Here is a 13,781-nt window from a genome sequence, read left to right as displayed (position 1 = left end):
AGGAATAATGTTCCTCCGAAGATAGGCCTGAAGGAGGTGGTACAGGCAAAGTGCCTTCCATGCCTTAAGCAAAACTTCTGGAGTCTGACTTGCTGTGTGGGTTGTAGAACAGACCTTCACCTGGGGCAAGGGCACTTTCTCCCTTTCTCTCCCATCTGCCAGCCCCCGGAAGGCTTCCAGAACCATCCATTCCATGTGGGCCCAGGAGACCTCACCTGCATTTCACAACAGGCCCTTGGACAAAGATGGTAGACACAGAAATGAGGCAAAAAGAACCTTCGGTCTGGGGCTGCTTGGGTTAGGGCCACTTGATTTTACCCGGTCTCCATAAATGAGAATGACTAGGATGAGCAGTGCTCTGCCCCACCAGCCACATCCCAGCCGCGCAGGGAGTGAAGGGCCCCTGCAGCCCGCAGGCCCTCCTGCTCAACTCCAGCTCATCTCAAGGTCCAAGTGGGCCAAACAGCCATTTTACAAACTTCCAACAGATTCTCTTGAGTTGGAGGCTTGAGATTCCTCTTTCAGGAGACACTGCCCCTTTGCTTTGAGAAAAATGGCATATGGGCCCTGTGGTCTTAAAGAAGCCACGCTCTGGAATGGAAGCATTATGGGGAGCGGTGCTGCCCTGACCGACGAAGCTAAGGTGCTTGCCCGTGGTTGCCGGGTCTCTCTGCACATGTCTGGAGATAGAGGGGGAACCCAGCTGGGGCGAAACTCCCTCCACGCAGGAAAGGCAGCGTCGCCATCATACCTCAAGAGCGGCTCAGTCTGGGCTGAGGGAGGACGTTTCACAGGTTTTCACCAAGTCACCTGCCCTGTCGGTCCCCAGGCTTTCAGGCACGTCTGAACTTGGCCTGGCCCTCCAGCTGGGCTGCTGAGTGTCGGTGGGCATGCGGCTGCAGGAATGAGTTCCCGCCACGTAGGAGGTAACTGGAGTCCAAAGAAGGCAGCAGGCACACCCACCAGTCTCAAAGTTTATTCAGGATAACTCGTGCAGGCGGTCTCAGCACGGAGCCAGCGGCCAGGGCTTTGGGTCAAGGCGGGATCCACACACCCACCCTGACAGGCCACACACCCTGCCGAGGCCATGCGATCTTCCTTGTGTGAGGCTAGTGACAACAGAGGTCCAGGGGGTCGTGTCGCGTGCGTCTTTGTTCTAAGATGAACAGGCTGTGTGGGGGTCACGGGGACAGGTGCGCACACAAAAGAAACAGTGGGGAGACTGGCCACCTCCCCGGGGCGGGGTATAGCTATTGGTCAAGGGCCCAAGATGGCATCAATACAAGATGGAGTCACTTTGGTTTCCTAGAGCAGTGCGTCCCCGAGTAAGAGGAGCAGAGGCTGCTTGGGGAAAGCCAGGTGTGGGGTCCCCAGAAGTTAAGAGCAGAAGGACGTGAGCATGCCTCAGGGTTCCGTAACTCGCTGGAGGACACAGAGGGGGAAATGGGACTGTGCTGTCAGCTGGGAAGAAGGCTGCCGCCTCCAGCTAGAGTCTGGGCCAGAAAGGGAGGTGTGTCACCCACTGGTCCCATGGGGTGCCTCCTGGGCCGTCCTGAGAAGGGAGGACACAGAAACACAGCATACCCCGAGCTCTCAAAACTCAAGTTTTATTGACTTCCAGTGTTCCCCTCTCTTCTGAGCTCAGCCCAAAGCCAAGCTGGCTATGATAAGTCTCTGAGAATCAATGTCACCAGGGCTGGCCACACCCCGGCTCCACCACTCCCCTCCCTGGCCACTGTGCTCCCCGGGCAGGGAGGAGGCGAGGCAGCTCCTCCGTGGTGTTAGAGAGAGAGAACGGCCAACAGGGTCAGAGGCCAAGAAAGCCATACAAACAGCAACATGCCCGGAGCTCCCTTCACATGTCAACTGTGGCCCCACACACTGGGTGTGGCCCGCCCTCCCCAGCTCTCTGCCAGCCCATGCCTATCAGCCTTCGGAGGCTAGTGTGCCCTGCGTAGTGGATCTGCCCTGGCTGCCTCCCCCAGATGGCACTGGGATTTGATTTGCACTCTCTAATCCAGCACTAGCAATAGGTGTCAGGGAGGCCGAAGCTCAGACCATTACCCCTTCATCCACATTATCGACGCCCCTACCAGAGACAAATCAAATGACAAGATGTCCCCATCTCACAGCAAGCAACAGGCCCACCTGGGCTGGAACTACACGTCCCAAGATGCACAGCTCCATAACCATGCACTGCTTCCCCCAAGCATGATCTACCAGAAAGGAGGCAGGGTGCACCGCATTCTGGGACCTGCAGTCTCCAAGGGACAGCACCAAACACCCAGGGAAGAATTTACAGGCTGAGACTACAGACCCACCCCCACCCACCACCCAGGCCCAGCTCTACGCTCTGCACGGGTGAAGGAAAGAAATGAGGGTCCCCTCCCAGCACGCGGGGGAGGGCGCTGTCCTGTTGGAGCTGTGCAGCAACTCTGGATTCCGGACATTCAGCTCAGAACACATCTGGGGAGAGAGCAGGGGTGGGGTGACAGGAGAGAGGGTCAGCAGCAAGCCGTGGCGGCTGGAGCCAAGCATGCAGTCCTGGGCTAGCCCTGTGGCCTCTCCCTGAGCCCTGATGCATGGTGAGGTAGGATCCTCGGCCGGTCCCCACCTAGGCCTCCCTCCTGGGTCACCCTAGCCCTATCCCACCTCTCCAGGGTTAACAGGCCTCACCTCTGCCTAGTCCCGAGGCCTGGGGCAGGCTGAGGCAGCAAGAGGGAGGAAGAGTGGGCTCCGGTTCCGAATCTGGATGGCTGAGAGGCTCCCGCCCCACCCAGCTAGCCTCCCGGGAAGACCCTACAGGCCTCAGCATCTTCCTCTCCACACTGAGGCCTTCTCAGGGAAGGAAGAAGGGAGTCCTAGCCAGACAGCAGTGAAAGCAAGCGATGCAGCCTGCAGGGAATTGCTGAGAACAGTGCGAGGAAGGAGAAGCAGCACCAGAGGGAAGCAACAGAGATGGTCAGAGCTCAACGCGCACAGAAACCAGGGTAGGATGTCAGCAGCTGGACAAGGAGTCTCCCCACTGTAGCTGCTGACTCAGCTCAGGCTCAGAGAACCCCAGGCCAAGTCCTCCTTCCTTGACATTATCAGCAACACAGGTGGCAAATGACCAGGGTACAGAGGCTTACCCCAAACCACCAGTGCCCCCTAGAGACTCCCCATCTAGGAAGAATAAGTGCATTCTGGCTCCTGATGCCCTCCCCCTGCCCTGAGGCCCCCACCCTGGGATTCACCAGGCACCTATCAGCTGTGGGTGGAGCACAGCAAATCCCGAGTCCTCGCTGGAGTGCCGGTGGGCCTGGGCACCCACGGAGGGAGCGTGGCACTGAGCCGGCTCCTGCAACTCAGGCCATGCTCCTATCTGCTCTCCTGCCAGGAGTCAGACTGGGCCTGGGCATCAGAGGATGAGGCAGCGAGAGGTCTTCTCTTCTGGGGGTGGGCTGGGTCTGGCTGCCTCACCCCTAGTACCCTCGTGGGTGCCCCCCACACTCGGATCTTGGTACAGGGCCTTGGGCTTGCCCTGCTGCCGTTGCTGTGCCCCCCGCCCACCTGCCGGTTTCTTCCCAGCCGCCTCCATCTCTGACAGGCTGTAGGCCATGGCGAGCTGTAGATCCTCATCATCAGACAGGTCGCTGTCAGAAGGGCGTGTGGCAAGGGTCTGACGGACCTGCGTGCTCCCGGGCCTGGAGGTGACTGACGGTTGCTGCTCACGACGGCTCAGCTCCAAGCCCAGTGCCAGGTCGTCTGGGACACCTGCAGGAGTCAGGGCTGTCATGAGGCCCTCCGACCCAGGCCAGCTGCCTGCCAGGCTGCTGTGGGCAGCAAAAGAGTCCCTGCAAGGACAGCTTACAGCCCCTCCTGAGGAGGGGGCACATGCATTTCTGGCACCCAAGCTGAGGCTGTGAGCATGAGCGGGTATTCAGCTCCCTGGGACATGCTGTCTTCATAGTTAAGCTACTCAACCTCCCTCAGCCCTCTTGCCTCATCTATAAAATGGGAATGATGTCAAATTGCCCACTGGCTAAGTAAGAGAGAGCCCATGAAAAGCAGGGCACACATCTGTTTCTAGCATCACACAAGGGTGTTACGGCCATGTCCTGGGGAGGGCGGGCAGAATCCTGGAATCCTGGAATCCTGCACCCAAGTCTCATTCCTGGCTGTGCCCCTTACTAAGTATCCAGAGCCTTGGGCCTGCGACTCCATGGGAGTTAGAGTCATTTAGCCATGCCAAGGCTCTGTCCCCTCAAATGAAAACTAGGGCACAGTCCTCTGCCAGCTTTTGCCCTGGAATGAAGCGGAGATGGGTGAGTGCTTTAGGAACAGTGAAGTGCTCTGCAAACACCGGGCCTCCAAGTGATGATGGTGATTCGCCAGCCCTCTGAGACGCCCGGATTCCTTGTCTTGGCCCCTCCCTGGGAAATCTCTGATCCAGCTGGTATGGTCCGTGGCCACCAATCCCTACCCACTCCGAGGGAACACAGGGAGGAGCAGTTGGGGGAGTGGGTTTTCGGGGCTTCCTGCCAAGGACAGGGTGGGAGAGCCGCTCCTCACCGTTGATTGTGACCGACTTGAGCTGCCCGTCCTCCTCCACTTCCACCCGTTCCTGCCCGTTCTCCATGATCCTGCGGGAGACAGCAGGGGCCGCTCAGGGAGCACTGGTGTGGCCCAGGCTCTGGACGCTGCAGTGACAGGGCAGACCAGGCTCTGCAGCGGTGGAGGAGCTGATCTAGTGTGGGCAGCTCCCTCTCCACCCCTCAGCCCCAGGCCCCTCCGCCCTTACCTTCGTGTTGTAATGCGGTGCCCTTGGACAAAGGTGGTGGACGTGGAAACAGAACGAAAAGCACCAGCCCCAGGGCTGAAGGAGAAAGACGAGGAGGAGAAATCTGGTGCCAGGACAAAGGAGGAGAGGTCGTTAGAGGAAGACCCCAAGCAGCACATGGATGGGGAACCTCTGTGGGGTCTCCCTGAAGAGCTGCCAGAGGCAGGGCTCCAGATATGCAGCTGAGAAGGCAAGGCCCTGAGGGACCAGGCCTTGAGGGGTGAGCTTCCAGGACTCAGGACTTGCAAAAGTGGGAAGACAGCACTTACCAGAGTGCCCGGGGAAGGAGGAAGAGAAGGTGAAGAAAGGCCTGTGTCCCGACGACACCCGGTTCTGCAGCCCCGAGAACTGACCCAGGTCATCTGCAACAAGTAAGGAGATTAACAATTACCTCATGGAAAGGTTTTCATCTGTAAATGGGAATACAAGTATCCGCCTTGCAGAATTCATTAGAGGGTGAGGAGAGGTAAGACACGTGGCACACATTAATCATCCCCCAAAATGGCAATTGTTGTTTGTGGTGTCTTTCCCATTGTCCCATGATGCTCTGGGTCTGGCTTCCCAGCCTGTCCCTGTGGAGGTCTAACAATGTATTATTGTTGCCACCACTTATTGAAGCGAGTCTCTGAAGCGGCACTGTGGTCACGGGGATTCTGGCCTGTGTGAGGTTCTGTCTCAGCTGTCACTGGATCCAACCTCACAAAATCTGTCTGTGGGATTCTGCTTCCTGCTCAGCCTCCACAGGTTCTCCCAGTTGATAAGGACCCACCTGGAGGGGAGGTCAAGCTAGTGAGAGGCTTTCTGAGTCCACTCACCAAAGAGCTCTGCAAAAGGGTCTCCACTCCCAAAGAACTCCTGGAAGACCTCCTCGGGGCTGCGGAAGCTGAAGGTGAAGCCGGACCCACCGCCACCAACATCCGTTCGAGATGGGCCAGTTCCTGGAAGAGAGGCAGGAGGATGAGTGGGCTGAGGGTGTGCAACGTGCCCTGAGCCAGGGGATGCCAAGCAGGTGTAGCCAGGAGCCCAAGGAGAGCATCCTTCTCAAGAATCCACCCTTCCCCTCTCCCTTCTGACCCACTTCCATTCCTGGGCCCTATGGTGTCACCTACCTGCCCCAGTCAGCCCTTCCCGTCCATAGCGGTCGTAGATCTCCCGCTTATGCTCTGGAAAGAGAGACCAGATCATTTCTCCCTCCCTCAGGGATGACCCTTCAAGGCTAGGCCTCTCAGAAGACTGGCCAAAGAATGACAGTTGAGGGGCAGCAGAGAGCACAGGGGACACGGGTTACAGGTTTCAGCAGCAGCTCGGCCTTCAGGCTCCTTCTTATCCCTTCAGTGGGCACAATAACAGCACCTAGCTCACAGGCTTGTGCAAGCAGCAAATGACCCACACAGACTGCCTAGCACAGTGCCTGACACACAGCAAATGTTCAATAAATGCTACCTAACTAATACTGCGTTACTATTAATCAGGACTTAGCCTAAATGTCACCTCCTTAGAGAGGTCTTCTGTGACACCTTGACAAAAATCAGTGTTGATTATCCCCTGTCACATCACCTGGCCACTTTCTTCTGGAATACTCTTCACATAATCCTGACCGTGTATTTACTCGGTTAATGTCAGTCTTTCCTGACCAGGATCTGATAAAGCCATCAGAATGAGGACAATGCCTGCTTGTCCTGCATGGTTTCCCAGTGGCCAACAGGGACCTGTCACCATAAGCGATCGGTGCCTATATTGAATGAACGAGTAAATAAATGAATGAATTAAAGACAAAACTGAATGCATATTCCAGTTCTGAGTGGCCTTGAGCAAGTTATTTCATTTCTCTCAGCCTCAGTGTCCTTGCCTGTAAAAGGAGGTTGATAAATCCTGCCTTGCAAGATGGCTGTGAGGACCCAAGGAGATTAACCCACCAAGGCCTGGCACAGAAGAGGCTCGGCACACAGGTTACCTGCGCAGCATCCTTCCCCTTGGCAGGACTCATGCTGTAACTGCCAGATCCTGGGGAACAGAAACTGAGCGCAGTGCATTAAGGGAAGAATAGGAGTGCTTTGTATGTAATAGGCACTCATTTAAATTGGGGCAAAAAAGAAAAAAAGTCCCAGAGCCCCTGTGGGAGTTTTAAATGTCAGGTTGGAAAAAGGCACAGAGGCTAGGGTGGCAGCAGCGTGGCTTCGGGAAGAAATGCTATGGGGCATGAAGTGGGGGTGACATGTTGAGCCCAGGGCCTGACCCTAGCCCTTACTGTCTGACAGCACTTCATATGCCTCAGCCACCTCCTTGAACTTCCTCTCGGCAAATTCTTTATTATCCGGGTTCTTGTCTGGGTGCCACTGTAGAGCCTTCCGCCGATACCTGCAGGAAGTGTGTTCAGAGGAGGGTCAGAGGCTCCTTCTGAGGGAACAGGATGACCCATTTTCCCACTAACCCTCCGGTGCCTCTCACCTCTCTGACTCCAGTCCACCCCAGTTGCTAAGTCAGCCTCTGCTGCCATGTTTTAATACAGTCCTCCTGTCCCCTCTGCAGCCAGTGCTGGGACTACATGTATTAGCAGATGGTAATGTGACAGTCACAAAGCCTGGTCCTAACTTCTCCCTGGAGCTGGGGTGGGGGGCGCTGCAGTGCTTGAGGGTACATGTGGCCGTGAAGGGAATAGGGACACTACTCCATCCAGACCACCGTGCAGGAGCGGCTTTGCCATGCATCCTGAGAAAGCCACACCTCAGGGCTGGGGTTGGGGAGGTCCAGGAGGGGACAGGAGAGTCCACTGGAAAGGGACTCCAATGCAGCTCTCAGCAGAACTTCTTCACTCTACAGACTTTCTCCTTCTACTCTTCCAGGACAGGTGTCATCTCTGGAGAGACCCCCAATTTAAGGACCTGGTTCCCCTGCCCAGCTTCTGCAAGGCCCCCGGGGGTGAGGGGGGGAGGGAGGAGGGAGAGAGGGAGAGGAGAGACTTTCTGATGCAGCAGAGGCACTTACGCCTTCTTGATATCATCAGCGGACGCACTTCGGGGCACGTCTAGGATCTCGTAGTAGGATGCCATAGCAACTCGTCAGTGCTGGGTCTCCTAGGGGCTGCAGGAGAGAAGGAATCAGCCAGAAAGAACCCAGAATCCCTTCCCGGGGCTGGACACCCCCCCACCCCCAACAGCGGCAGGAGGCTCTCCCAGCCGAGGCCGACCCATTGGGCTCAGCTGGGGGCCGGTGACGACGCTCCCTCGGGCGGTCTTATCGGCCCCAGCAGACCGGTGCCACGGACTATCTCGCCTTCCAGGCCCAGAGCCCTATCGGGGTCCCCTAACTCCAGCAGCCGGCCCGAGGCCCCCTAACCTGCCCAGGGGTCCGCCTCCCGCACCTCCTCCGCCCGGAGTCCCTGGCTCCAGCCGCGCCCCGCCCCGGCCCCCCGCGGGGAACCGTCTGGCACCGGCTGCGGGCTCGCGGTTGCTGCGCAGGACGCGGTCGGCCCGGCGGTGCGCGCGCGTGCGTCAGCGGCGCGGAAACTACTAGAGGCCCAGAGGAGGCCGGTTCGGCCTGTCACTCGGGGGGGAGGGGGTTTTGGGGGGGCGGTGTCGCTGCAGGGACTGCCGGGAGATCGGGGCGGAGCCGGCTATTTCGGGCTTGCACCAGGACGACGTCACCCCGGCAGGGAACCTGGGCGACCGGGTGGCTCCGGCCAGGCGTGACGCACTCGCCAACAAGCGAGCTGTCGGCCCCCGGCAGCTCTGTAGCTTTCCTGTAAACACGCCCCAATATGGATGATTACTCACCCCGGAGGAAATCATTACCTCGAGCACTCGCAGACTCCTCTGATCCCAGCTGCAGCCCCTGGGTGCCCCGGAGGGCTGCCCTGCTTCCCTGAGTAGGTACCATCCGCCTCACCTGGCCACCTGGCGTCTCCTGGCAGCCCCATCTCACGTGATGGAGCTACAGATTAGCATTTAATGTGTTTGTTTGACAGTCATCGCCTCCCCCCCCACCAGAATGTCAGTTCACATAGTAGATTGTGTCTAGAGTATTAGGCAGTCGTGGGGTTCAAAATATGCACATAACGAATCCCCAAACAACGGTAAGAAAAGATAAATACCCCATAAAAATAGGCCCTCCACAAAAGAAACTATGTGAATGGTCGGTGGCACATGAAAAAGTGCTCCACATCATTAGACACCAGGGGAGTGTAAATTAAGCTACAATGAGATACTCCCACTAGGAGGGCTAAAATTAGAAACCGTGATAATATCAAGTGTTAGGATGTGGGACAACTAGATCTTTCACATATTGTTGAAGAGAGTATAAAATGGTCAAAATCACCTTGAAAAAAAGTGGTTTGGCAGTCTCTAATAAATTTAAACATTGACCTACCTTTAAAATAAAAGTATTCATAAGCATTGGATGATTAATATTGAATAGAAGGACTCCTTGTTTACAGTTTTGACACTTTGGAGGATAGTAGGGATAAAGAGTAGGGGGGGGACGAAAAAAAATGCCCTAAATTCAAGGTGTTTCTTCCCAAACTGATCCTGCGTAGATCTCTTTCACCTTAAAAGGATTCCGGGGTTCAAAGGGACCTTAGAGAACCTTCCAGGATTGGCTCCTGCTTGATATCATCCAGGCCAATCCACAAGCATTAACTGAGCATCTACTTACTAGATGATGCCAGGATATATAGAGAATATGGCCCAGATCCTGTCCTCACAGAATATGGCCCAGATCCTGTCCTCACAGAGTTCCAACTTGAGAAAATGGCAGCTCATAACACTAGCCTACTGGGAAACTCCAAGGCAATGGAAACAAGCCTAGGTTTACTACTTGGCACTACCTTGTAGCTTGGGAGTTTTCTTGTAACAGGGTGGTCCCCAGGAAAGGGGGAGGTTCCCTGCCCCACCCAAGGGAGGGTGGAGCTGAGCAGGAAGAGGAGAAACTGAAGAAGAGACTGAGGAAGGAAGCAGGATGGAGCCAGGAGACCTGGAGGAGGCGCATGGAGCCTAGAGACACGTGAAGAAACTGCGCTTGTCTTTTGGTCGTGGACTGGGTGACACAGATGTGGGTGAGACCCATGGGGAGGTGACAATGGCAGCTTTTATCTTGATGTTGATTTTGCTCTTTTCCTTCTGGGCTTGTCTGATTGTTTCTGACCCTTTGCTGTGGGTCCCCACTGGAAGGTGTTTTAGACTCATGGCAGGCTTTGGGGCCTTGCTCTGGGCCAATCCCATTTGGATGGACTTTTACCCACGAGGGGACGGGTAACTTTGGGTGCTTCACTTAGAAACTAGACTCTTTGCCTTACCTGTATTGTTTCCTAGTTTTATTAAAGTTCCTTCCCATTAAAGTCTCATGTGTTTTGTGTTGATGCGGCGGATGGCAGAACCCATTTAGAATAGGCAGGTTTGCGGGGTTTGGGCTGCCCCTCTCCCTGTCCTATAACATTCTGAGGGTTCAAGGTTTTTTTAACCCCTAAATACAAGTAAGGCCTAAGGCTATTTGAGAGTTGAATTAGGAATGACACATAGTAGGTATTTGTATAGATCTCTCTGGCGTCATTGTTGGCCCAAGCAGTAATGGTTAGGTGAGTCCTGAAGAGCGTTTTAGGCTGGGTGACCCAGAAACGCCTCACCAAAGAGAAAATCTTGAGCCAGACATGAAAGAAGAGGGTGGTGTGCATTTGTAAGGCTTTCCTGGCTGATCACAGTTGGAGCCTGCTGCCTACATTTGGGGAATTCCTATTGCGTAGGACTTGGTGGGAGACAGGTCACCACCTGCCACAGAGCCCCAACACTTTCTCTCCCAGACTTTTTGGCTCCAAGGGTGCAGACAAAAGACATAAGCTCTGCCAAATGGGAAGCTCTAACTGGGACTTGGATCTGGAGCAAGTCACAGAAAACCAGGGGCAGTCAATGCATTTCTGTGGTGTGGTGGCTGTGGAGCCAGCAGCGGCCTCTTGTGTCTGAAGGAGGAAGTGTCGGCCTCAATGCCTGGGAGGGAGGGGGCCTCACTGCAGTGGGTGAAGGGAGAGGGTCTTTGAGACAGACTGTCCTGTACCCTGACCTTGACTTTGGTGCTGGCCCTCTGTTTCCCTTGGTGTCCACCTGTTTTTGAGCCTTATCAACCCTCTCATCAATTCTGTGCGCTACTCAAATCTCTCCAATTTGGGACAGGCAAGAGGGTATTTTTTTCCTTATTTTTTTTTACTTGCCAGAGCTAATTTTTGCTGTTTACAATAAGAGTCCTGACTAGCTTTGGTATAAGAGGAAGGATTAGGTTATTAGTTCTCTCCAAACTCTTCCAAATCTCTCTTCTTACTTCTGTTATTTCAACATTTGTCTAAGAGGTACCAGCTATGTGCTACTATATTAAGACTAGGGATATAAAGAGATTTAAGTTCTAGTCTCTGTATTCAAGGAAATGGAAATCTAGTTGGGACATTGACAGCTGAGGAAATTATAAGGCATACACCTAACAGACAAAGGGTTAATTTCCTTTATTCACAAAAATTCCAACAAATTAATAAGACAATGCAATTTTGAGTGGATAAGGAGTTCCAGGAGAGAAAATACTGGCTTTCAAACAGATGCAAAAATGCTTAATTGCATTCATAACAGAATTACAAAGGAAAGTGGCAACAAAACACTCTGTCTTATCTGATGATTGACAAGGAGCAAAAAGTTTAATATGTTGTATGGGCAAGGCCTGGGGTTTAGGCATTCTAGTATGTTGGCAATGGATGTGTAATTTGGTATAATTCTAAAAAGAACAATATGGGCCTACCAAAATTGAAGGCCCACAGCCTTTGACCTAGTAATTCCAATTCTAAGAATTTATAGCAGCCTATTACATAGTTTACTGGAAAAGACCAAGGCTTTGGAAATAGGCCTGGGTTTGCAACCTGGCACTTCCATGTGACTTGGGTTGTATGTATGTGCAAAGAAGTGTGTATAAGAGTTACAGCATTTGGCCTCCCCTGGTGGTGCAGGCGGTTGAGTGCTGCGCTGTGAAGCTGTCCGCAGCCTCTGTAGCAGCAGTTCAATCCCGGCCGGCCGGCGAGGGTCCCACATGGTGCGGCAGACCTCTCCTGTCTCGCCCGCTTCTCCCCTCAGCAGTGTATTTCGTCTGCCTGTTCTGTTCCCCACCCTGTCTCCGATGAATCCTCTCACCCTCATGTGCATCTGGCCTGCACGGTGCTTGTATAAAATAAATAAATAAATCTTAAAAAAAAAAAAAAAGAGTTGCAGCATGCTGTTGCCAAATTTCTTTGATACCTTTTGAATTCTGAAGCTTGTGCATGGAATAACTGTTCAAATACACACATTGGGCCTCCCTGGTGGCGCAGTGGTTGAGCGCTGGGTTCCGAAGCTGCCCGCAGCCTCTGCGGCGCCGGTTCGATCCCCGGCTGCTCCCCGGCCACCAGAGGAGGGTCCCACATGGATGGCGTGGAGACCTCTCCTGCCGCCCGCTGCTCCCCTCAGCAGTGTACTTCGGTCCTTCTGCCTGCTCTGCTCCCTGCTCTGGCTCTGGTGAATTCTCTCACCCTCCCGCGCTTCTGACTGTACCCAGTGCATGTATAAACAAACAAACAAACAAACAAACAAATAAATAAAACATGCCTCTATAAAAATAAATAAATAAATAAATAAAATAAAGTAAGAAATTAAAAAAAAAATACACACATTATTTTGAGGAATCAAATTGGAGAAATAGGATATGGGCAAGAAACTGAGTGCTACCTACCATACGAGGCAGTCCATGCCAAAGGCCCAGAGAGTGTTAGAGACACAGTAGTTGCTGAGAAAATCTAGAGGAGGGAGAGCTCCCCAGGGCTGGATGGGTTCTAGGCGACTGTGACACGGACTGGAAGGCATGGCATCTTTGACACAGGCAGGGGGTGGTGACAGTCCCCGAGGGACAGGGTTTGTGAGGCAGGTATGCTCCTACCACAACAGAGGGGAGGGAACAAGTGTTTTGGGTATAATCCAAAGTTGGCAACTTGTCTCTTGTGTCTGCCTGCAGGAGGTAATTTTCCCCTGGCTTTAGAAGCATCGGGGATGAAAGCATTTGCCTGTATAAATGGAGTCCCAAGGAGTGGGGCTTGGTGGCACTCCCAGCTGCCCAATGTAGGTCTGGGACACCACCTCCCCCGGCCTGCCATGGTCACCAGCAGAGTTACTAGCTGGGGGACCTCCTGGGATCTGAGAACAAATGGTCTTATTGCCAGCTTGTGTGGGTTGTTTGGGACAACCCAGAGAAAGGAGAGGCTGACCAACCATCCTGCAAGTAAAGATCTCACCTCCTTCATCACCCAGTCTCATGGTCTCTCCCATGATGTGGGGGGTGGGGACGGTCTTTCCAGAGGACACTGGCAGCCCCAAGTCCAGTCCCCAAAGGTCCCTCTGCCTTCATTTAGCCCCAGAAGCTGGGTCCCTGCCCCCTCACATGGCCTCTACCACAGCGCTTGGGCGGGGGAGTGTCAAGCGTCACCCCCTCCCTGCCTTGGAGGCCCATGAGTCACTGTCTGGGTATTGAGCATCTAGCAGGCCCAGAAGGAGTGGCATCTGGAGGGGCACCTGGAGCTGCTGTGGGCATGAGTGGAACAGCACCCATGGAAGGAGAGGGCAGCATAAGCTTTGGTCTAGGCCAACCTGGGTTTTAATCTTGACCCCTCTGTTTACTAGCTGGGTCACCTTGGCAAATCATGTAACTTCTCTGTGTTTCAGTCTCCACTGCTATAAGCTAATCATTCACTCAACAACACATAGTGAGTGCCTCCTATGTGTCAGGGAATGTTCTGGGGGCTTAGAGAAGGGGCCTTATTTCTGCAGAACTTCCAGCCCAGTGGAACACTATGACTGTATCTACCTCCAGATTAAACAAGATAATATGGGTGCAAGGTCAAGAACTAGTGGGTGCTCAGTAAATGACAGTGATTTCTTGGGGGTTTCCAAAGCTCCCCAAGCAATTACTT

At 54.1% G+C, this 13,781-nt stretch overlaps 1 protein-coding gene across 3 annotated transcripts; it reads right to left on the bottom strand.

Annotated features, from left to right (window-relative positions):
• Positions 1-2,450: 2,450 nt before the first annotated feature.
• DNAJB2 (DnaJ heat shock protein family (Hsp40) member B2) lies at positions 2,451-7,872 on the bottom strand (the record flags this gene model as incomplete). Of its 3 annotated transcripts, none has more annotated exons than XM_084246597.1 (9): positions 2,451-2,466; positions 3,531-3,756; positions 4,555-4,625; positions 4,784-4,886; positions 5,092-5,184; positions 5,638-5,760; positions 5,932-5,985; positions 7,071-7,180; positions 7,808-7,872. In XM_084246597.1, 9 exons carry the CDS (start codon positions 7,870-7,872, stop codon positions 2,451-2,453), a joined length of 861 nt encoding a protein of 286 aa, XP_084102723.1. The 3 variants fall into 3 exon arrangements, with proteins under 3 accessions (XP_084102723.1, XP_084102724.1, XP_084102722.1); XM_084246598.1 differs by lacking the exon at positions 2,451-2,466 and adding an exon at positions 2,683-2,705 and having other exon boundaries at positions 3,553-3,756; XM_084246596.1 differs by lacking the exon at positions 2,451-2,466 and having other exon boundaries at positions 3,401-3,756.
• Positions 7,873-13,781: the final 5,909 nt, after the last annotated feature.

The sequence above is a fragment of the Talpa europaea genome (assembly GCF_964194135.1).
Source record: "Talpa europaea genome assembly, chromosome: 1".
NCBI classification, from domain to species: Eukaryota; Metazoa; Chordata; class Mammalia; order Eulipotyphla; family Talpidae; genus Talpa; species Talpa europaea.
Note: the sequence above shows the minus strand (reverse complement) of the source record. Positions and strands in the feature narration are given on the sequence as shown.